The sequence below is a fragment of the Perca fluviatilis genome, chromosome 2 (assembly GCF_010015445.1).
Source record: "Perca fluviatilis chromosome 2, GENO_Pfluv_1.0, whole genome shotgun sequence".
NCBI classification, from domain to species: Eukaryota; Metazoa; Chordata; class Actinopteri; order Perciformes; family Percidae; genus Perca; species Perca fluviatilis.
Genome location: NC_053113.1, coordinates 23,936,351 through 23,960,753, shown reverse-complemented (window position 1 = coordinate 23,960,753; position 24,403 = coordinate 23,936,351). Strand labels below are relative to the sequence as shown.

Genomic DNA, 24,403 nt, shown 5'->3' with positions numbered 1-24,403 from the left:
TAGGTGTCTGTGGGTGTGTGTGTCTGTCTGTCTGTCTGTCATTTAGTCTGCTTTAGAGCCCTTTTAGAATAAGCTATAAGCAATTTTGTAATTTCAATACCATGTATTTTAAGAATATAAAAATACCTGTTGTATTGTTAGGAGACAAAAGCGAGACAGATTTTTCCATTGACAATGCATTTATTTAGAATCACACTTTCATACAGACCATTTACAGAGGAAACTACTGTTCAGGAGAGAAAGGAGACGCTGATGCTTTGCATGTCACCTTAACAAAAAGAGAACCAAACTGGATGTCAAAGTCTTTACCATCCACAAATATACATGTTGTAGAAAACATTGATAGATTACCTGATATTTTATGAGAATTGATCTAGGTTGGCTTCATACCAGAACAGGAAATCTAGGGTTAAAGATTATGCGTAATATTGTAGGACTTTTCATGTTATCTAAATCAGAGTTGAGAATTTAGCCAGAGATTAATTGTTTCTAGCTTCGTTCCGCTTTGGCCTTTATCCCTGTTTCCAAGAGTGTAAACTTGTTGAAGAACAAGTCCCTTTTCTCTCAGATACTGCCAGTTCCCCTACAAATATCACTGTATCAATGCATTACTTTACATTTCATTGGTACCCACAGGAATATTGTATTACTTGCTAGCTGTTAAAGACTTGGTGCTCTTAAGACAAACTGATGCCTCATGAAGCAAATGGCTGGTTGAAGGAGAAGATAAAAACACTTACCTTTTACCTCTCTGTGACTTAACTGTTCCGGTAAGATTATTTTAGGGAAATATAGGCCAAGATGGAACAAAGCCATTGCCATACACTGTAACAATCTGTAGTGTAGGACTAAGTAGACAAGGATGACAATTCCAGGAATAGTTTACTTAATTTCAAGTCAATTTTACAAAAGTTATCTCTACACAAACTTTTGTGTACACTACTGCTTTGTTTCTAGAGGCTTTTGTCCAAATGAGGTTATATTTAATATATATTGTAGATTAGGCAATCTAATATAAGAATCTGCATACATATTGTTCTATTCTCACTTTGTTTGTACAGCATCCAAACACCATTTAACACCTCGTAATGAAAGACATCCCAGATTTGTTTTTTTCTGTAGTGGGACTCAAGTCAAGGCACTCTGTCGGGTAGAGAAGTCTCCACACACACCGGCAGGCCGCGATCCAACATGGTCACTGACTGGAACTGAGAGGCAGCTTGTTGACTTGCAACCAAACTAAACGTATGTGTTAGTACACCAAGAGTTAGAGTAAAGGGAATTACACTGATCTGACCTTAAAGGAGACTTGAATAGATTTTCTGGATTTTTTTTTTGTTTGTTAGCAAACTGCTTGTCATTTGCATTACAATGATGACTAAGAGGAGGTCAGGTCTTCTTTGTATGTAACACCAAGTCAATGCAAATAGCCATAGGGAAGTCTATTTTTTTTATCCCAAAGGCCAGAGAATTAAATTGTCAGCCAAGCACTGCTTATTGATGTGTCATTCTTATGTGTATAACAGCACTTCTGGCAAAAGTCTACATTGGCAGAAATTTCTTTTGGTTAAAATCTGGAGGGTGTTTGTGCTACAAGTCAACAAATGTACACCGAGGACAAGACAGTGACTTAACTGGAACCTGGCCAACATTTATGCTGTTAAAGTGATGGCTTGTTTTCCAGATGAAAAAGAATCAGAAAAACAACGCATTAAGGCGACATGAACTGTGAGAGCTCAGCTACCTGGTCAGAGATAATGATTCAGGGTCAATGCTTAAGTCTGAACAGAAGCTCATTACTTACAGAAGTTCCATCTTTAAAGGTCCCATGGCATGAAAATTTCACTTTATGAGGTTTTTTAACATTAATATGCGTTCCCCCAGCCTGCCTATGGTCCCCAATTGGCTGAAATGGTGATAGGTGTAAACCGAGCCCTGGGTAGCCTGCTCTGCCTTTGAGAAAATGAAAGCTCAGATGGGCCGATCTGGAATCTTCTCCTTATGAGGTCATAAGGAGCAAGGTTACCTCCCCTTCCTCTGCTTTGCCTGCCCAGAGAATTTGGCCCACCCATGAGAGAGAGACATCATGGCTTTCAAACGAGAAAAGTGGCAGTTGGTCAAGGCCACACCCCCACCCTCCACCTTGCCCCCCCTCTCTCCTCCTCAATAGCTAGAGACATAAAAATGGCACTTCCTAAGGAAAGCTCATTGTGGGACTGGCTCTAGTGGCTGTAATTCTGCACCACCGCTGAATTTCGGGGAAAGAGACTTCAGATACAGTATTAGGGGACCACTAAGGTCTATATAAAAGCATCCGAAGAGCAGCATGTCATAGGACCTTTAAATAATGCCATTATCAATACAGACTTCATAATCTGACTTCACGATGCAAAAACAAAGAAAATTGGCCATTACTATTTATAAATACTTATATGAAACATCCTTCAGGAGCCAGCAATGTATTCTGTGACAGTGTAAAGTTGGCCTGGAGGAGGATGGGATGAAGAGCAACTCAAACACTGCAACTGATGCAGCGATTCTATAGAGGAGCAACAAAATAACTCTATTTACATACAACACCTCTATTTACTTATTTATATATTAGTCATACAGTACTGTGACGTCTTCATATGCATGAGAGGCTTCTTCATGGTTTTGCTTATGTTACAAGGTATGCCTTAACATTTTATGTACATGTAACTTTCCCATAGTTCTCAAAACAATATCTCAAAATGTCAAAATAAATGTCTGTCTATTAACTACTCTAGAATAAATACTGTAATATTTGCCACATCCCTTGCCTATATGCCTCTTTGTGCCATTAACGAGGAATTTTTGACCAGCTAGGAGGCATCCTTTTATTAAATAGATATATTATATGCTTAAGTCCTTTTCTGCAAGGTTTATTGAGGCAATCAGCAATGCAGGTTCAGTTCACAGACAGAAAGGGAGTCAAATGTCTCCATAATAAATGCAAACTGAGAGAAAAGTAGTCCACTTCTTTTGCAAAGCGTTTTTTTCTCTCTTCTATTATCTACTGAAGCAGAGCAGCAGTTGCTGAAAAAGACCACACAGGGGCGACATGCTTCACTCTCTCCTTGAAAGTCCCAATCCCAATGACACTGATGTTCCAGGATCCTTCGCTTCACGGACAGTAGACACGCTTGCAGTATTTTTGATCAAACTCCTTTGTGTTGATTCATCATGTGCTTTGTAGAAAAGTAAAGAGAGGCACACTATAGCTGGAGAAACATGCACCTGCACTCAGGATTTGTAGCCTATAATGTCTACTGAATACTATTCTGTCCTAAACTAAATACAGGTTTGAGTACAAATGGTAGGTAGTTTGCTAATAGGGAACGGTTCATTGAGGCCTCATTCATAAAGCTTTTTTTAAGAAGTATGAGCATTGTCATTGCTAAACCTCACATGAGATGGGAAAAGAGATTTTATCCCACGACTTGAGCGTGTACCTCTGACACAAGAGGTGAGTATTGAGCTCATATGGTAATTTTGTTTGCAGCGCTGCATAGCAATTGAATGAAAGCACTGACTAAATGACTGGGGATGTTCATGCAACTAAAGCTTCTTTAGGTTTACTTTCGTAAGGAACATAACATGTATAAGTCTAAGGTGTTTGTGTTGATGTATTCAGCTTGTGGTACAGCATTTCTCATGAATAAAATATATGCTTAGTATGAATTTTGTTCTCAAATTAAATTACTTTTGGGTGGAAGTCTGGACATTTGAGAGGAAGGTTTGAGACCTGAGGGTCTGAGTCATTGGGAGGATGTGGGTTGGAAAAGTGAATAAGTGACATAACTGTTTCACTCAACAACTACTATCAAGGTGCCATTGAGCAAGGCACTTTAAAGTAATTAAATACTCCTGCTATGCTTTTACTACAGCACTGCTCAAATCCCAACTGTAAATGTGTGTGAATTTGTATCACGAACAATTAGGAGCTGTTCTTGCCATCATGAAATACAAATAATTAATTGAATTAATTGTATTTCTTAATGAGGCCCCTGGGAGGAGTTGAACCGAGATGTAGTGCTCTATAAGGGCATGGGCAAGACTAAGCTCTGCATAGTTATAGCTGAATGGAGTGGCACTGAAAGGGTTAACTCCTTGGTTGGGGGGGCACAAAGTTTCGATTTACTCAGATTGACTAAGATGCGTTTGAGGCTGCAAAAAGCTGAGTTTGTTAAGCGTCTCTTGGCTGAGCTGGACCGGACCTGAGATGAACCGGGTAGAGCTGATGTGAGCAGGACAATACTGGGCTTAACAAGGCTGTCTGTTCCAGGCTGAAATGGGCTGGAGCTGAGTGGGGCCCAAGGAGAGAACCATGGACTTAAACACTGAACGGTGGGTCCATGGTAGCAGTATGGTTAAATAGGTAGGTGAGTAGGTAGGCTGACCTCTCAGGAGTCCACCAGCCTGGTCTAAGAGCGGTAGTCCTTCTTACTGTACGGTCTGTTGCCCAGGATGTGGTCGATTTCAGACACCACATGAGACGTCATCTTAGGAAGGACCTGTGCAAAAGAGATAGACAGAGAGAGAGAGCTAAAATGAATATGCCTGGCAGGAAGGAAGTGAGAAATACAGTGAAGTGAAAGGGAAGAAAAAACTAAAGAGATTCAGATAAGGGAAGGCTTTTTGATCAATAAATCGATCGAGCTGGTGGTTAGTGGTAGATGCTATGCAGGCAGTAGACCTTAACACAGGTAAAAACAGCCGTGTGCGTGTTACTGCATGTTCCCACCTGTATGGCCCCAAGGTTCTCAGTGAGCTGTTCAGGGTTGGATGTTCCCAGAAGAACTGAGCTCACTCCTTCATTTCTTAGACACCACGCTGGAGAGAAAGAGAGATTGACATTCACATAACGGCCACTTGATGGCACACTGCTGCTTATTATTCTCTTAGAACAGACCACAAATAAAAAAAACTAAGCTTTTAGTCTTGTCCTCTATTTGCTCTTCCTGGATGCATATAATATTTTATCACAAAGTACAAATCCAAGGTTTATGTTTTGTTTTAGTCCGTTTACTACCAATCGTAAATATTACATTACTGCCGGCCATTTTTCCAAAAGGGCACCACAGATTTTTACATGTTTGAATGCATTTACTAGCTCTGACACTCTATTGGTGCAGAATAATTTAGCTGAAAGATTTAAAAACGGCCCTGGCATTTGCAACACATCTGTCCTATTTTTGTCAATAACCTAGCTTGGAAATTAGTAACTCTGCCTTCTGAGTGAATCTTTCCACAAAAATCCAAACCACAAAACAAATAAGCAAACCCAGACATTGTGTAAAGGATGATGCGAGTGTGGTCTGGATTAAAAAGGTTCCTGTCTGGCAGCCCTGAGCAGTTGTGTTTCCAAAGACATGCTTTCACAGTATTTGCTACAAGAAGGTGAAGTCTTACCCACAGCCAGTTGAGGCAGAGTGCAGACCAGTTTCTCTGCAATGTGGTTGAGCTCTTTCAGCTTGGCTTGTTGTTTCCTTCCATCCTCACTTACTATTTTCTCCTTCAACCACTGATACGACTGGTGGGAGAGAAGAGAGGATAGAGATTGAATGAGCGAGTGAGGAAGGGAAAGAGAGGTTATGAGAAAGATAGATTAGACAAAGAGAGAAATTTCAAATAGGGCAAGGTATGAACAGAGGTACAGTATATATAAGAGAGAGAAAAAGAACAAGTTAAATAATAAATGAAAGAAAAGTCTAAAGGTTGAGGCTGTGAGAACTGATGAACTATGAGCTATCAATTTAAAATGATCAACTGCACGAATAGTGAATTAGCTAAGGGGCTAAAGACATGACATCATTTAATCATATTAATCAATAAAGACAGCTTGTATTGATCTGCTTCTTATACACATACACTACCAGTGCCACAGGGATACAAGTTGGGATGGATAACATGACCAAAATGTGAAACTATTTCTTTAAGCATTACAATTTGGTTTAATAAAGGTGAAACATTTCAAGTAAACAGTTCATACCTCAACTACAGGGTAAAGTTGATCTTTTTATTTGTAACAACTGTAAAATGCAGTAAAGAAGAATGCCACAAAATGACAAAATAACCAAAACATGATTCAAAATCATATCCAGTGTAACTTTAATAAATGTTCTAATGTTGTCTAATATTGTGTTGGACAATTGTCTTCCACAGGGATTCTGGTCCATGTGTTTGTTACAGTTAGCTGCTGGATATTTTCCATTTTAATTCCACAGTTCATGCTTTGGCATGGACCATCAGACCAGGCTGTTGTTTTTACCGCCACTGTCCTCCTTTGCCCCATTGCACCTGCTGCTTGCTGTCACAGCCACCAGCATTGGGTCTTCTTGCATTAGTGATGAGCAAGACTGTTAATTGACTACTGTGTGTTGCTCTGCATAATGCCCTGCCTATGCACCACCTGTCTATACTTTGTATATCCCATTGCACTTTTTTGCACTTCTGGTTAGACGCAAACTGCATTTTGTTGTCTTTGTACTGCACAATGACAATAAAGTTGAATCTAATCTAATCTAATAAACAGTTTTTTAACATAATAAACTATTTTATAATAAGTTTTCTCTCTCTAGACTGTTTACTTTGAAGGGTTTTTAGAAGTCTGAAGGAGGTGGAAACATCAAGTATTTGACAGCAAAAAACATTTTGAAAAAACTAACAATTTGTGCTTTTCTTTCATATGTAATTCATCATTGTTTATTGTCATTTCTTTCTATAACTGAATCACCAAAACTTATTTTTTCCTAAAACAAGTGGAAAAATCTGAGGTTCTGTGAGAATTGTTTGAAGATATAAGCGTCTGTATCTTGAGCCAAGAAAAAAGAAGCAGGCATCGACTCGATTTTAGAATAGAGACAAATTATTTTCACTGCACTTGCAGATGTTTTCACTTGTTTTAAGAACAAAATAATTTAAAGACTCAAGTCACAAGCAAAAATTAATTAGTAAAAAAGGAGATTTTTGCAGTGATCTTGTGCCCAATATATCTTGGGGACCACTGTCATGAACCACTAGGACAGACAAAGCAGTCTAATGTGGTACTATCTTAGGTAGCACTGATTATCTGTGAAGTCTTGGTAAATTAAAACTTAAAAGGACAGTTACCAAGGATTCCTAATGAAACTGGTCCAAGGTCATTAGCTCATGATTTAATAGCCCTCTCCGACATTGACACTAATTGAAGTAGATTTAAGCTTTCACTTTAATTCACATGGTCAATGTGCAGAGCAGAACACCTTTATGTGTTATACAGTCAGAATGTGAAAAATTAAAATCATGATGAAGCTTGCATACCTTCATGGAAGCCCTGGAAGATTCAGGAATGCCATTTTCATATTTTCCTGTGATGATGCCGCATGCCAGTGGTGACCATGTCATCGCCCCGACTCCTGTCACCATGGAGACCATAGAGAGTTAAAGAGGAGGAAGGAAGAGGTGTGAGATAAATGTGTGAGAACTGTGCCAGGAAAGTGAAAATGTATGAGAAGATTAAAAATAAAAACTGCAACAGGGAATGAGCAAAAGAGAATTATGGAGTTTATTTATCTGTTTAATACCTTCATTTTACTCATCTATGATAAACAGAGCAAGCATGTTCTGACCATAGGACGTTTTTGCTAACTTGTCTTGGCACCAGACATTTCATCAATTGGCATTGATTACCACACACAATGAATACTTGCCTATCTTGTGGTAAAGTTCAGGCAGTTGCACTTCCACTTTCTCTCTCTGGAAAAGATGATACTCTGCCTGCTCACACACTGGAGGGATCAGATTAAACTGTCTTGCCACCGAATATGCCTCCTAGAGATTAAAAAAAGGGTGAGAATGAATGGTTGTTATGATGTTGGATCTCACTGCAGCATCATCCTTTTATGTAGCGTTTAATGTAATGCTGCATGAACACACTTGTTTTCTTTTTGGTGAGAATAAAGAATAAATAAAAGGTATGATGTTAGGCAAGAGCAGAAGTTAGGAGCCATAGATAGGCATAGGTTAAACTCAGGAAAGAGATGGGAGGGTGTTAATCAGCTTGTGGGATCGTGGCACAAATTCAAATGCAGGGCTCACAGTAAGTCGTCTAATCAATATTCCATAACCAAACTCTCCGAGGCATCATATTCAAATTTCCTTCTATACCGTCTTATCTGGATTTCCATGTGTCTTTTAAGAACACATGCCAGAGGAAACACACATAAATATGTTGGGCATGTTGCTCCTTCAAACACTCCCCACACTTTTATTTTTGTCTCCTTCTGTGAAACACGTCAGGATCAGCGAGCAATAAAAGAGGAGGGAATCTATTCAGCATAACACAAGGACAATGTCGGTGCAATCGCTCCACTTACAAATTACATGTTGCCCTTCTGTGCTGCCACCCACGAAATGCGCCTTGAGCCTATGTGCATGTACAGCGTGTGTGTATGTGTGTGTACTGTACTGCTGCCTTGTCACATACACTGAGAAGACACGTGTACCCCCCCCCCCCTTCATTATTGATGCTATCTAAATTACACAGCTTTCAACTGGGCTTGTGTTCTACAAAGATATCTGCTCTGCATTGCGCCGTGATTATAGAGAGAGGATGTCAACACATTGCGCTGTGCTCAGAAGGGGAGGGAGAGGGGAGAATGGATGTTAGATTCTTGAATGTCACTTTAGGCATGTGTTCATTTCATAACCCTCTGCTGTGGCTTCATACCCCCGTATATATTCATGTAGCGAGAGGTGAAACGGGAAGTACATTGTTTCTGACAGGAAGAGGAAACAGACGGAGGAAACCACTGGGCCTAGAAAAACCTGTACGCTCCTAAAAGCTCCGTGCTGCTTACCATGATCTCCATGGCCGTCCACCGAGACGTCCCCCAGTACATTGCCATGCCTTGGTTGATGACATAGGTCATGGCCCGAACAATCTCTGCAGAGATATACACATGCCCACATCGCATCAGTCAGTTGGATTGATTCCACCCTGTACATTGCAGACAGTTACATGCTCCTCTCTGTTGTTAACAGGATTCCGTAAATAAAAAGCCATAATTCACTCAATAATTTTATTTTATTGATTAATGAGTGAGAAAGGACATAGGACAGACTTATGTGTGGTCAGAAATTACAATCAATTTCTCAATTGTGCATCTAAAAAACGTCACAAGGGAAAGTCACTCTTACTCAGGAGATGGAATTAAAACCATGCAACCAAATCCCACGGTCCTCTATGTTGTGTGCCTCTGGGCAAGTCACTTAAAGCTTGTGCCTGATGTTCTTTATCCTCATCTTTTGTGTAAAAAAAGACACTTTCTCAATCACTTTCCTTTTCAGTGTTTTCTGCTTTCTATAAGTGGATTACATTCTCAAGTGTCTTAGATCACCTCATGGATATAATAAAGAGACCATGGTCGAATCGAAAGTAGCCCAACCTCATGAAGAGAGATGCCAGAGAGAGAGAGAGAGAGAGAGAGAGAGAGAGAGAGAAAGAGAGAGAGAGAGAGAGAGATAGATGGATGAAACCCAAAAAAACCAAGTCCAACAAAAATAAAAATGTATGAAATGAAATAGAAACAATGACACAGCAGGCATTTATGAAAGGGTTTGCTGCCAACGCACTCAAAAACAGAGCATACAAAACGTCTTCATTTTGCTCCAGTTTTGTGATGCACTGATAAGGTTTAAAAACAAAATCATCAGAGGACACCCGCTTCTTCAAGTCTCTCTTACTTGCCGATGGCTCATCAACTGTCCGAACAACCTTGGGGACAAACTAACAAGCTCACATACTAAAGCCCCACTGATCATACACAAGCCGCTGCATTTTCTTTCCTTTTTAAGATTATTTTTTGGGCATTTTAGGCCTTTATTTATAGGACAGCTGAAGACAATGAAAGGGGGAGAGAGGGGGGAATGACAGCAGCAAAGGGCCACAGGTTGTAGTCGAACCCGCAGCCGCTGCGTCAAGGAGTAAACCTGTATATGGGTGCACGCTCTACCAGGTGAGCTAGCCAGGTGCCCAAGCCGCTGCATTTCTAATAACGCAATTAGTTCCAACACCGCTGACAAAGCGAGCCAACAGCAGTCAGTGCCAACCAAAACTCAGATTAGGACTGCCATTAAGGTTATTCATCATCGCTCTGCATTCACTCCAATTATACTGCAGTCCTTGACTGTGGAAGGACTCTTGTATTGTGTGACTTTTCGTATTCCCTTCAATTTAGTAAATGATCATTTACAACCTGAAACACAGATGCCTTATTAAATATCATCCTGCCCAGGGAAACAGTATTAAGCAAAGTAAACAATTCTGTCTCTTTCCAATCGTGTTACTCCTGCCTTCTTCTCCATCCCTCTCCCTGCCTGTCTGCCATCCAGCTCCAGCAACATGCTGTGATTGTTCACACTATGCTCTCATTTAAATGCTTCTTGCCTCAATTATTTGGCTAATATAAAACAGAGAAGAAGATGGAGTGCAAAACAAGATTTTACGGAAGGAAGAGCAATAGGTGTGAGACAGTTGAAGGAAATTAAATAGGAAATGAACAGTGAGTGCAGATGGTGGGGAAAAGTAGGCTGAGTTTGCAGGACAGTAAAAATCTATAAAGAAGCAAGAAAAAAGTGTAAAATCAAGGTGTGTGTCATATCTTACACTGCAACACTAAATTATGAAAATAGAGCTTCCACATTATCAGTTTTGTTAGACCTAAATAATACCAATATTGCTTAAGTTTAATGAACTCTGCTTTCACACTAGCAATCATATACTAACTATCATATCAAAGTTAAAACATAAACCCTTATTCCCAATTTAGTTAAATACAGTTTTTTTAGAAAGTCATGTTGAGCTTAAAGTGATGGTTCGGAGTAATTCACCCTAGGGTCCTTTGCACCATGACCTCGAGCCAAACACCCCCCCAGAAGCTTTTTTCACCTGGGTCTAACATTGGGCGAGTTAGCGTAGAGTAGCGTTAGCCGCTGAATAGCTTAGCGCGGGGCTAATGGACCCACGTTTGCATCTCTTAAATGACCCCACTAATAATGCCCGAAATGATACCAAAGGTCTACACTAGTATATATAGGTTATGCACTCATAAAACAATGGATTGGAAAGTTTGTAAGTACACCAGAACTTTATGTAAATAACACTTGCCTGCTGGCTTCTGCTCTCTGCTGTTGTTGCTGCTGTAAGGCGAGTGCTTAGGACGTCTACAAATTACAACACCGAAAAGAGATGCAACAAAAATATTTTTTAATTTAACTTATTTTTTAAAGTAAGTGCTGTAATATAACTAGCAACAGACAAGTAATAATTGAGGTAAGTTTGGAGACATTATCTTATTTAATCATTAAATTAATACATATTTTTGTTGTATCTCCTTTCGGTGGTAATTTATAGACGGCCCTAAGCACTCGTCTAACTGCAGGTAGCAGCAGCAGCAGCAACAGCAACAGAGAGCAGAAGAGAGCAGGCAAGTGTTCATAAACTTCTGGTGTACTTACAAACTTTGCAATCCATCGTTTTATGAGAGCATAACCTATATATACTAGTGAAGACCTTTGGTATCATTTCGAGCAATATTATATATGAGATACAACGTGGGTCCATTAGGCCCGCGCTAATAAGCGTAACGCACGCTATCGCTTAACTTGCGTCAGCGTTAGACCCAGATGTGAAAAGGCTTCTGGGGGTGTTTGGCTCGAGGTCATGGTGCAAAGGACCCTAGGGTAAATTACTCCGAACCATCACTTTAATTGCATATATTTTAAAAGCCCCACTGAAGGACATAAGGAGTTCTTAGAAAAACAAGTGCAAATGCAAATAACTAATTAACAGGCAACTTCCTAATTGATTAGTTGTGAGCAATAATTAAGTATTGAGTGAAAACCCACTATTAATGGGCTTTACCTGTAGAATCCAATAGTACACGATTAATTTATGATGTCTAATGAGGAGCCAATACACTACTAATATGCAGGTCAATAAGCAACTTCTTGATTATGAATTATATAGGACTGCCTGCCCATCTTTACTGAAGATCACTGAAGACATCTAGTTCATTAGAACAGGGACACAAAACAGCTTTAACACCACCAGGTAATCTGTCTTTCATCCTCAACACACTGAGGATGAAACATTCAAACATTGTGTTTCAGGCCAAGACATGGGGGGATTTATTATTTTGGTATTTTCTGACCCTCTAATTTCTCTCGCAAGTACACATCTGCCCTCTAGCCAGTGAATACCACATCAACAACCGCTGTCACCAGTCCCCCTAACAAAAACCACATCAATCCTGAAAGTTAAAATGCTGTTTTATAAATGTTCTCATTTTATTACTGGTGATATTGGCAACATGTGCATACACTAGAAAGCTACAGTATTTAAACGGTCTATTTGGATATAAAAAAATGAATACAAGTGTAACTCTCTTAAACTGAGCAAACTTTGGAAACATCACACCCCAAGTCACTCAAAACTTAATCAAAAACTGTAAAAGTATTCTGCTGCAAAACAGCAAGGGGAATATCCCAAATCACAAGCGCCAAAACAAATAACATCAACTCAGACACTTTGACCTCAGGAAAAATAATAGAGAAGCAAACAACTCTAGTAAAACACTGAGAAGCATCACTACCTGTTGCTCGACATCATTACAGTAATGACACTTGATGTGATTGGTTTCTTAGGTATGACGTTGAATGTTGATTGGCTGACTTACCCTCCATGGGAGTATTGCTGTCAGGGCGGTTGGCAAAAACTACATCTACATATTCCAACTGCATCCTTTGTAGAGAGCCTTTTAGACCTGAGAGACACAGAGGCATGCAAAGGTTGTGATAGTGGAGATTGATTGAATTGACACAATGAAGCACACTGTGTAGTGGAAAAAAGAACATGCATTTAGGGTTTGTTGAAAGTGAAAAACTAAAAGCCTAAAGTTGTTGTTTTATTCATCTTGTGTGTTGTGTGTGTCGTGTGTGTGTGTGTGTCAGTGTGTTTGCATGTCTTGCCTTCAATAATGTGTTTCCTGGACAGTCCTCTTTCCGTCTCCGCTCTGATGGGACAAACAAACCACTGATAAGCTAACAGTGTAAATCTTTTTCATTCATTAATACACTTTTTGGTTTCAGGCCAATGTTCTACTGGATGTGTCATGTAACGATGTAAATGACTGAATAGACAGTATGAGTGGGTATATGAACCATTTTATGTTGCTGTGTTTGTGGCTGTCAGTGCATTCAATTAACGTCCATATTATCGGAACTTTCTGGTGCTTTCAACTGTTCAGCACCATTATGCATTCAAACTGTGGAGGAGAGAGGTGGAAGGGCTGAATCTTCCTCACAGGGATGAAGGAATGCTCAGGAATAACTTTACCCTTATCACCAGACCCAGTTGGACAGTCTCCGCCAAGGAGAGAGTGTGTGTGTGTGTGTGTGTGTGTGTGTGTGTGTGTGTGTGTGTGTGTGTGCGCGTGAGTGCTATAAAACTGATTTCTCTATCTCTCTTTCCCCAGACTCAGCAAATGAATTGGTTATCCAGCTGGTCATTAAAGTGGTTACTGTATGTGACATTGCTCAGGATGTTACAGAGAAAAACTTTAGTGTTGGGAGGCTAAACTATTAATGTATTTGAAATAGAGCTACATGAACTACATGCTGCATGCAACAAGAAATGATATTCATTTGTGTAATTTATTAGGATATTATGTGGGATGATTATGATCATTATCAAGAGATTTGAGAACTAGTTTATTGTAATTCTTGTGTGACTGAAATATTTCTAGCAACACTCTCCTCTCATATGTGATATGATGAATATACTGTATGTGAATGTTTTAATTATTGTGACTGTGGGGGATGACTGATTTGTCTTTATGTGATGTATGTATTGTATGTGATTTGTTCTTAGGTCTCTCTTGTAACACAGATCTTGATCTAAATGAGACTTCATAAATAAATAAAACTTAAGGCAGAATGAGTTTGATTTATTGGTTGTGGTTTGTAAGCCCCCCCTCCCTGGCTCAACAAGGGCTACGGCGCTCGTCAGCAGGTAAAAGCCAACCCCAGATTAACTTTAATTTTGGAACGAGCTTTGTCTGCTTGGCGTTTCGCCTCGCTATATTTGCATTTTGTCGGCGCTGTGTCCGCCATTGTCGTAGCTGTCGTAGATGTCACCACGCTGTACGGTTTTATAGAGGTTGCCACCCAGAAACGTCCTGAACGGTCTCTGCAGATACAGACATTGCCATGCACTTCTAGTGGGTCAGAAGTGATGATTGAAAGGGATTCTTTTTCTATACATTGTTTTTTAGGGAAATCCTACTCATTGTGCCTTTAACTAACTAATGATTCACAACCTGTCTTCAGGCATGGAAATGACAATAGAGAGATTCTTACTTACTTTCCTCCCCAGTAGAGTTTAGTTGTAATGACCAAACTGGATCGCCTGAGAAAGTGCAGAGAGAGATATAGAAAGATGCAGCAGAATGAGTGATACAAAATGAATTGTACTTGTACTGTCAGTGCATTCTCTTATACTTTCTTTGCTACCACATCTGGTCCCATCATGGATGCGTTGACCCCTGACTCATTCCCATTCCCTTTGTCTTTCTTTCATACATGCCTCACACACACTACTTTTGCCGCTTGCAATGTGCAACATGTCGTCCTTCTCCATCTTTCTCTCTCACAACAAAAGTGATGAAGCAATAACGCACATTGATGTCATCATTACCTCCAGCATTTCTTCTTGATAATGTTTCCGAGAATGATTTCAGCCCTGCAAGGCAATATAAATGAGGTGGCGTTATTAGATTGCAGTTTGAATTCATAAACACTCCCTCTAACATATCAACTCCACAATTTATTGTCACCAAACTGAAGAACGCCCTCCCCTGTGCATTGAAAAGAAGGCAAACCACTTTGTCCATAAACAGGGAGTTGAATGGTGCACTCAAAAAGTCTTAAAAACATTTTAAACGAAGTGTCATCTGAAAGGGATAGATTTGTTTGATATAATTAGTGTTTTTTTTAATGTATTCTAGTAGATTATGTTACAGCTAAAGAAAAATCACTCCTGAGTGGTCCTAAGTGGTTGTTTTAACAGTAAAAAGATCAAACTCCATTGACACTGGACTAAATTTCTTTTTGAATGTATTGTCACTGTAACTTTTCCAAAATTTAAACTTGTTGAATGACAAGACAATAATGAAAATCTTCTCACTTGCCCTAATAAAGCTTACACGGGCTGGGAAGGTGTTCTGCAGGATTTTCCTCATGTTTGCATCAGACTCAGACTGTTAATAAATAATAAATATCTGATTCTGCTAATGAGTTCACAGCGTAAGCCTTTCAAAGCTGTAATGCACTTCGTTCTAACACAAAAATCCAAAACATTCCTAAAATCCTAAAGATTAACCTAAGATTCTGCATGAATATTAATATTTTACATTTTCTCTTCATATTCAAACATTATCCAAAGGTGCAGGCTCAGGTTACTTTGAACAAAGAGCCACAAAACATAATAATCAATAATAAAAAACTTTTTCTAAGGTCATGAATAATCGCAAATTGCATGACACTTGTTTATTGGTTCATTAAATGAGTGGAACATGCAAGACTCTGCATGTATTAAACCTTCCGGCTAAACATAAATGATTAATAAACACTTCCTGGAGACACGCCAGGCATCTGCACCTGATTACACCAAATTATGAATAGGTCGTTATGAGATCAACCGAACTGCAAACAGGTTTGTATGACACCCACCTGCCGCCTGCGTAGACCTCAGCTGTGTCGAACAGGTTGACTCCACTGTCGTAGGCAATAGTCATTAGCTGCTCTGCAACCTGGCGAGAGGTCACGACACACACATTTTTAAAATTAAAATATCATTGCTGACACATTTCAGCCTGAGATCTGCCTCAGACCATGAGTCTTGTTTAACTGTAAGCCATGTATATACACAAGACAATCAAGACAGTGATTTCATTCAATACAACAGAACAGACCAACATAGGGGGGCAAACTCCCAGATAAACACAAGAGGCAAGCAAAGGGACAGTAGACCAACAACTCTAATAATGCACAACCAGGAATATAACCACTGTGTCATTCATCAATAAATTCATCAAACATCTCAAAAATTATAAGAATGGTTTAAAAACTGGGATTAACAGCTGCTATAATTTTGAGGTTAAGCAACCAGTTAGTTTCTGTCTCTGGAAAGCACAATTCGGGTCTTCTGTTGTTTTACCCAACCTTTCTGCAGAACACAAATCATTTACACACCAATGCAATGCACTGTAGTATTCAGTATATAGCCAGCCAGCTGACGTGGAATGGATTATTATGTGAAAGCAGAATATGTACAGAGTCGACCTCGTCACTCCCCACAAGGACACACCAAAGTCAGGGATTGGAGAGTAATTTTCCAGTATATTTTGTCAGAACAGCTTGTTGGACAGTCAAATAGCTTTGGGTTCTGATCGAGCATAACCCTGAGAGCCCTCAGGTGGGTGTCACGGGTGGAGGTGTCAACTCATTCCTCTTTAGTTAATAAGTGCTCATGCTTTATATAAGTGTGTGTGAGTGGCATTTGTGCAGATATTCCTCCATATCTTTGCAGACATGGTGACTATAAATCATCAGGCCGTGATCCAATTTTGCAGTTTTATTACATGGGGACTTTGAATTTGCCATCATCTCCCTTTGGAGTTATGTGTGCGCATGAGTTGAGTTTGTAAACAACGTGCTTATGTGTTTGTGTTTACATGTGTGCATTAAATCTGTTTGTCTGCCTTGTGTATATGTGTGTGTGTGTGTGTGTGTGTGTGTGTGTGTGTGTGTGGTGTGTGTGTGTGTCTGTGTCTGTCTGTTTCAGTGGTGGCAGACAGCGGAGGTGTTGTTTCAAGAAGAACAAGATAATCTCTCCTCTGAGAATCTTTCTCCACCTTCTCTCTGCAACCAGCACAGACTGGGCAACAGTTCAAGCCTATGTGTAATAACGATACAATAATAATAACCTTTATTAAATTAGGGTCTTTAAAGACGGTGCTTTGGTGGGCACAATGAAAGTACAGGAATAAAGCAAGACAATGTAAATTCTTATAATAAGAATTTAGATTGATGTAATGAAACAAAGGCAGGGAAAAATTATGTGATAAAAGCAATAAAATAAAGACAGAATAAATGATAATAAAAAGATACCAAAGTAAAAGAACAAAAGGATGACAAATCAATAAAAATGGGTTTTAAAACATGAAAGCCAAAAGACTGCTCCCATGTGGGGTCTGTGAAAGAATGATATTTTAATGTTTTCCAGCTTAGTATAACTAGTACTATACCCAGTATATCTCAACGTTCATTCATATTTAAGAACTGCATCATTATCAGATGCAAATCCACGGCTTTCAGAAAAGGTTGAATGGACAGTGAGGCAGAAAAGTAAAGAGATGGCTCATTCAGCCTCAGAGCCACAGACTGCCATTGGCAAACCGAACAGAATGAAAAGACAGAGCTAGATAATGGAGAGATAAAGAAAGTAGGGGTCAGTTAAGGAGGGAAAGACTCGAAAAAGAGGGATGACAAAGAAAATGAACAGCATGTTCTTTCTCTAACTGGCCTCTGCTGAGTGCACATATAGGAAACAATCTCTGTCACAACTGTTGGGGACACTGGAGGGTGATTTATCAATAAGGCGAAGGAAGGGTGGGATAAGAGATTTTTTGCAGAGGTAAGAACATAGATGGAGGATAAAGAAAATATTGAAAGTGCATAGAAAAAGTGAGCAAGGGATCAATGGATGAGTTAATGAAAAGTAGAAAGGATTTAAGAAAAAACACATTTTTGTAGGGTTAGGTAAGGTGAGGAACAGGCTGAAGACAGATGACAGATGACAGATGAAGAGACACAGACAAGCACACAGTCACAGACAAGAGAGCCGAGACCAGAGTGATTGAGTCTGTTTTAAAGGGTGACTGTTCGGCCTTTGCTGATTGCTCATTCACAATGAGTCTTGTAAGATACTATAGATCACTGTCTTGGAGTGTTTATAGGGACATTCACAAGGTCAGGAAGTTTGTGTTGATGATGAAGCATCGCGGCTTCCACACATTTCTGACTTCTGGCCATTTTGGATGAACCGATTGTGACTAATGGCCTTCGTCAGAGACAATATGTAACACAAACACATGCACTTCTACCCTCACCTTCAGAAAAACACTGAGTCACTGTAAAGTTGCAGAAATACATGGGTGGCTATGCTAGAGGCTTCTATCTTTGATTTGTTTTGTGGCACAAAAGGTGCAGGAGAATTTGATTTCCATACATAGATGTATTAAGAAAAACGTTTTCTCTCTCACAACCCCAGAATCAAGGACGTGGTAGCCTCCCACATACTACCCACACAGCCTTGAGATGATTTTATGGCTGCACTGTCTCCCCCCCCCTCCACACTCCCTACAGTACATCAAAGTTAATATCGACAAGACACACTTTCTTCAAATTCACTTTAGGATTTATGGATCCACTTTTGGCTTTTTTGAATGAGTAAGCAATGTTAACTTGCAGCCCACCATCACTCTTGCAAGCTGTCTGTCTGGGAATGTGTTGCTGCTCAGACAAGACTACAGTGAAACAAACTTAGTAACACTTTGATGATACATACTTTATTATTGGTGTTTCAAAGTGGCTTCTAATGGCTGTGTAAAAGGCAATATACACCTTTTAATAAGCTTATTATTAAGTGAGAAACTTGTGACCCATCATTAGTGACTTATTCACTTCCTCACTGAGAATTAGAGGAGTACATGGAGACTAGGGCTGCATATCGGTACTCAATACATTTAAGGTTTTGACCAAAACGACCCAGTATTGAGTAAGCGACTTTGAGTCCATGAAAAGCGCTATATAAATTCAATTTATTATTATTATTATTATATTATCGAATCTTCTCCAGTCAAACCATACCTACAGTACAGGCCAAAAGTTTGGACACACCTTCTCATTCAATGTGTTTCCTTTATTTTCATGACTATTTACATTGTAGACTCTCACTGAAGGCATCAAAACTATGAATGAACACATATGGAATTATGTACTTATCAAAGTGTGAAATAACTGAAAACATGTCTTATATTTTAGATTCCTCAAAGTAACCACCCTTTGCTTTTTTGGATAACTCTGCAAACCCTTGGTGTTCTCTCAATGAGCTTCATGAGGTAGTCACCTGAAATGGTTTTCACTTCACAGGTGTGCTTTGTCAGGGTTAATTAGTGGAATTTTTTCCCTTATTAATAAAAAAATAGAGTCCAAAAAGTCACTGCATCCAGCTGCTGGTTGCCAAGTTACAGCACGTAACTCCCCTTAACATCAAACTTGTCATTTTCTGTGTGTGTACAGATATGACATGTTAATTAATGAGCTTTTGAGGTGATGGTAGGAGTACTTTTGAAGCTAGCTGTTTCCCCCAGTTCCCAGTTATTTTGGTCCAGATGCTCTGCAGCCCTTTTGTAGAATACCAGTAGTCTGGCTAATGTTGTACATAATACATCCATGGGTTACGATTAATAAGCTTTCATTAAAAAGAAATGCCCTATTAGAAATGATACAAATAAACTAAGAGAAAAGATCACACGTTTGCTCAGTTTTTGCATGTGTTTTTGTGTCAGTGTTGTGCACAACTGTGTGCGAATTTATGCAGCACTGACACAGATTTTATGTAAGTGTGTTTGTGTGCCAGAGTTTTTTTAATTAGGACAGGGACACTGAACTCTGCTGAGGACATGTAGTATATTTAGGGTGCTTTTGATAACAATGACATTGAACCGGGGGCATTCAGGACAGCGGAGGACTTTTTAACCCAACAGAATTGTGTGTGATGATGGTACTGTAGCTGCCGTGGTGGTCGCTCCACCGAATCCACTGAGACCCTCGGTCTGCAGCATTGGCTTCTTTTGGTTATTTTCCAGGACAATAATTCACTGTTGTGTTTCTCTACTGTGAGCTTAAATATTATCTTCAGAAGTGAGTCAACAATATAACATTTAAAACAGCCTTTCCTGTATGAATCTCAGCTGTTCAAGTCTGAGTGACACTGACATTGAACTGGGGACATTCACAATAATGGAGAGAAGAGGGTAGCTAAGCTTTGAGCGACCATGTGAGTTGATGGCACTAAGCATTAAGGTAAGAAAAATAATACTGTTACATAAGTTAACGGTTTTTGTGTCCCCTGGGTGAGCTTTGTTCTCTTCTGCCCAAAGTGTCACTCTAAACTCTCTAGTGTCACTAAGTGTGTGCGTGTGTATGTGTGTGTGTGTGTGTGTGTGTGTGTGTGTGTGTGTGTGTGTGTGTGTGTGTGTGTCTGTGTGGACCAAGGACAAGACCCCAGCAGCAACATCAGAGCATGTTAGAATGCATCAACATGAGGGGAAAGGGGGATTCTGGTACAAACATGTACACATGACCTTCAATATGCCCTTTTCCTGTCCTATTAACTTTGAGTCAGTCAGTCCAAATGATCTGAATCACCACAACTCAGTCTTTGTGAACTGAGCCTGTAGATATTAGAACTTGGTCAGCCAGCCAGATCAAGGTTAACTGTGACAACAGCTGTGTTGTATTCATGAAAATAGGAGCGCGAGACAGATTACTGAAAGCGCTGAAAGAATCATTTCCTTATTGACTTTGTACAGGTTAAGTCAAACTAAACTTTACAGCTTGCATACAAATTACAAAAGAGGCACACATATCTGACTGGCAATGGTTGGCTCCATTTTCAGGTTTTGTTATATGTTAAAAATATTCAATATCAATGGTTTATTACGATATCAAACACCTACCAAAGTGTTTACAGCACAGGACACTGGGTAACATGACATTAGGTACACATGTTTATATAAAACACATTGAATACTACTCATCACTACTGCATATACAGTAAAACAAAACCAATCAAATGGAAAGCAGAGTCCATTAGGATGAAACGAACATGCAAGATAAAGGAATAATGCTTCATACCTCGTCGGTTATCTGTCCCCCAAATGTCACCCATGTACCTGCAGGGAAGAGAGAGAGATATTTCAACATTAGAACACATCTCTTTGTGTTTGTTTGACATCCTGGTGTAAACAATATTAATCCCTGGGCTGTGTCACCAGTCGAGGGAGACTGTCAAGGTACCCCAAAGAAAAATCTGTCCTGTTCACAGCTGCAGTTCAATACTGAAGAATCACCTTGAGTGAGCGCCTGTTAGCACTTTCTGTCTTCACTAGTGACTGTTTGCGTTTGTGTCATGCATATTTGGAAGACCTTGTGTACCCTGTCCTTATGTGTTGTTATCTGTGTGTAATGAGTGTTCAAGTGTATACATCTGACTACATGCTCCTCATCGCCCTGGAAATAATGCTGATAAGCCAGACAAAAGGCTAAGCCAACCCAAACTGAAGAGATACTAAATCCTCTGCACTCTCTCTCACTGAATTATGTATGTAGCTTTGTTGGGGCGAAAAAACGTTTCCCATTCTAGTTATATCAAAACAGCTTGTAGCTATCTTAAACTGTTCCAGACAGATAGAGGGAGGAACACCTTTTTATATAAAAAAGAAATCTCTGGTGCAAACCGTTTAAACATTGCGTGGCTTATGTGTCCTGGGAGTTGCAAGACAATCTGGACTGCCTGCCAAGATAGACCAAGGACATTGTTCACCACATGAAGATTGATTACATTACTATACTATATTGATATATTCGATTTTATGAACGGTTCATGTTATTGTACCTAAAGTTTATCAGACTTTATTTATATGGTATATTATAGCCTAATATATCAGCCAATAAGCCTACATAATATATATAAAACCCAATACTTCAACACTTAAACTGCTACTTTTTTGAAAATTTGTATTTCGACTTCAACTTAAACTATTTCACCATTTTCTGCAGCAAGCTAATTTTCTTAAGAACATTTTGGCATTTTCTAGTATTATTATTATTATAACATCAAGGGAGCTAATTATATTAACTTATTTTATTGTTCTACAAATCTCTGAAGTCAAACGTCATCTTCAAGCTTTAATTAAAGTTTTAGTTTGACACATATGAGTTTGTTTTTTTATCTTTGATTTTGAATTTATTTGCCATATTTTGATATAGATTGATATCTGTAAAAATCTTTTTTTCACGTTGCAATGATTTCAAACATAAACCCAGCCAACCCGTTCTCACTCCGAACTCGTAAAATGGGGCAAGTGGGCATGGCACCCTTCAGAATGTGTGTAGAACGCACCGGGGAGAGCAGCAGCTACACAGTGCTTGAAGATGGTAGCATTAAGAGTGACAACGGTAGCAAGTAGTATGAAAGCCCAAAAATCCACATAGGGAGGTTGGTTAGGGTGGAGGATGGGTCAAACAACACAGGACTTTCACCCAGGAGACCGGGGTTTGTGTCCTGCGTGTCACGTTTCCTAAACCCAACCGTCACTTTTTTCTTTTCCTAAACCCAACTGTCCCGTTCTTGTCCCGCGTGTCATGGAAACGTACCTTTTTATAAGCCCACCCACGACCTTTTCCATAACCTAACTGCGTCAAAAATGACGCCAATAGTCCCGACCAAGCGCATTTAGATAGAGCGCGTTTGTATATGACGCTAAAGGAGACTTCTCCTGCCAATCACAACGCCAAAGACACCTAACCAAGTGTCTGTATTTTACGCGATGGGAGTGACAATGTGTTGGCCCAGCCATATTGACTGATTCGGTTATCATAGAATTGTGATATTGTAGAATTGTGATTATGTAGCCTACTGGTTTTTAGTAACTTAATAAATAAATGTGTCAGTGCTCTCTGGTGGACAAATGCAAGACTGTTGCTAAATTACTTCAAACATACTGTATGTGTTCTTTATTTCTGTACCGCACTTCCTTGTTACTCAGTAGCATAAAGACGAAATAAAAACCATTACTGAAATCAGCTGACAATATCGAATCTTGTAATTACTGCACAAGAAAAGACCATGTATTTTAATGTGTTCTCTTGTAGGCTGTAAACTACCTCCATTCGACCTGCTGCTGTTTCTGCTCATTGCACAGTTGCTGTTGTATGTTTAATATTGTGCAGTGTTTGTGTGTTGTATGTTTAATGTTTGGCCATAATACTGCTCTCAATCCTTATGTCCCTCACCCAGTGCCCACAATTTCACACTAAATGAACAATTTTTCCTCTGAAACGGTTGACCTCCGCTGCTCGACTGTCATAAAACAATTGATGTACCTCAGAGACAGGCGACAATGAAACGGCACTGAACCATCTGCGTATTTCAACAGACAGGATGTTATGATACAATAGAGCTCATTACGCCATACATTGCAATACCATCAACTCCACTGAGGTTTAACTTACAGATGACACCCTGCGGATAAATTGGATCTGCTGGTGCATAATGATATTATCTCAACTTAATAAGGAGCAGAAAGCTGATGTTCTTAAGATGCATCATCAGCAGAATCGTAGTTGTATGTGTCCTATGAGTGCAGTCATCTATGTTTTCACTCCTTTAAGCTCTCTCCAGTATGGTGAAATTGTAATCACAGCTAACCTTGTCCAGTCGCGGCTCTGTGCTTTGTTTCTGAGCAGGAGGCTCAGCATGGAATGAACTCCCCGCAGAGCTCTAATGTCACAGCCACTGCTCTTATAGGTTCAACTGAGTTTTCTGTTTGATGGAAATAAAGGCTATGCAAACGACACATTTTTTTTTTTTACTGGCAGCTTCTAATAGAAAGGGACGGAAGTGGCACTTGATGTTGCTATGCAACAATAGTAAAGGTAATAACCTTGCAGTGTTTTTTCGTAAAAGCTGTTCAAGTCAACAGGCTGGCTCAAACTAACAAAGTATCTGGTGAGTCTGTAACATTCATATAAATGCTACAAAGACATATCAGAAGGTCCTTGTTTGACTTGATTCAAATTTAAAAGGACTTCACTGTCCTCATTCTTTTCAATTAATCTATCTCTCGGCAACATTTTTCTACTTTCATATTTTCCCATTATCTGAACATTTCTAAGATAAGGGGAATTTGCCTTAGACATCACAGTGTCTGCAGTATAAAATCATAGCAAAACAACAATAAAAAAGACAACAAATACATTCATCCTTCATTTGCACATGCCCATATGCATCAGAAAAAGTGCCCACGTAGTACAATGTATAACAGTGACCAATGACAAGGAGGACAGCTATGGTATACACATATTTCAGCCTAGGTGGTGTTAAGCTTTAAAGGTCCCATGACATGCTGTTCTTTGGATGATTTTATATAGACCTTAGTGGTCCCCTAATACTGTATCTGAATTCTCTTTCCCAAAATCAGCCTTGGTGCAG

At 39.4% G+C, this 24,403-nt stretch overlaps 1 protein-coding gene across 3 annotated transcripts in view; it reads right to left on the bottom strand.

Moving 5' to 3' along the window:
* Positions 1 to 2,249: 2,249 nt before the first annotated feature.
* kcnab1a (potassium voltage-gated channel, shaker-related subfamily, beta member 1 a) overlaps positions 2,250 to 24,403 on the bottom strand; it is a 116,169-nt gene continuing 94,015 nt past the window's right edge. For all 3 annotated transcript variants that reach the window (XM_039777747.1, XM_039777756.1, XM_039777763.1), the window contains exons 3-14: positions 21,046 to 21,083; positions 15,793 to 15,872; positions 14,759 to 14,803; positions 14,426 to 14,470; positions 13,033 to 13,076; positions 12,741 to 12,827; positions 8,862 to 8,947; positions 7,713 to 7,833; positions 7,324 to 7,418; positions 5,434 to 5,554; positions 4,766 to 4,854; positions 2,250 to 4,535 (exon numbers count right to left, since the gene is read on the bottom strand). In XM_039777747.1, coding sequence (XP_039633681.1) covers positions 4,446 to 4,535; positions 4,766 to 4,854; positions 5,434 to 5,554; positions 7,324 to 7,418; positions 7,713 to 7,833; positions 8,862 to 8,947; positions 12,741 to 12,827; positions 13,033 to 13,076; positions 14,426 to 14,470; positions 14,759 to 14,803; positions 15,793 to 15,872; positions 21,046 to 21,083 — 941 coding nt within the window. In that variant the 3' untranslated portion in view covers positions 2,250 to 4,445. The remainder of the gene's footprint in view (positions 4,536 to 4,765; positions 4,855 to 5,433; positions 5,555 to 7,323; positions 7,419 to 7,712; positions 7,834 to 8,861; positions 8,948 to 12,740; positions 12,828 to 13,032; positions 13,077 to 14,425; positions 14,471 to 14,758; positions 14,804 to 15,792; positions 15,873 to 21,045; positions 21,084 to 24,403) is intronic.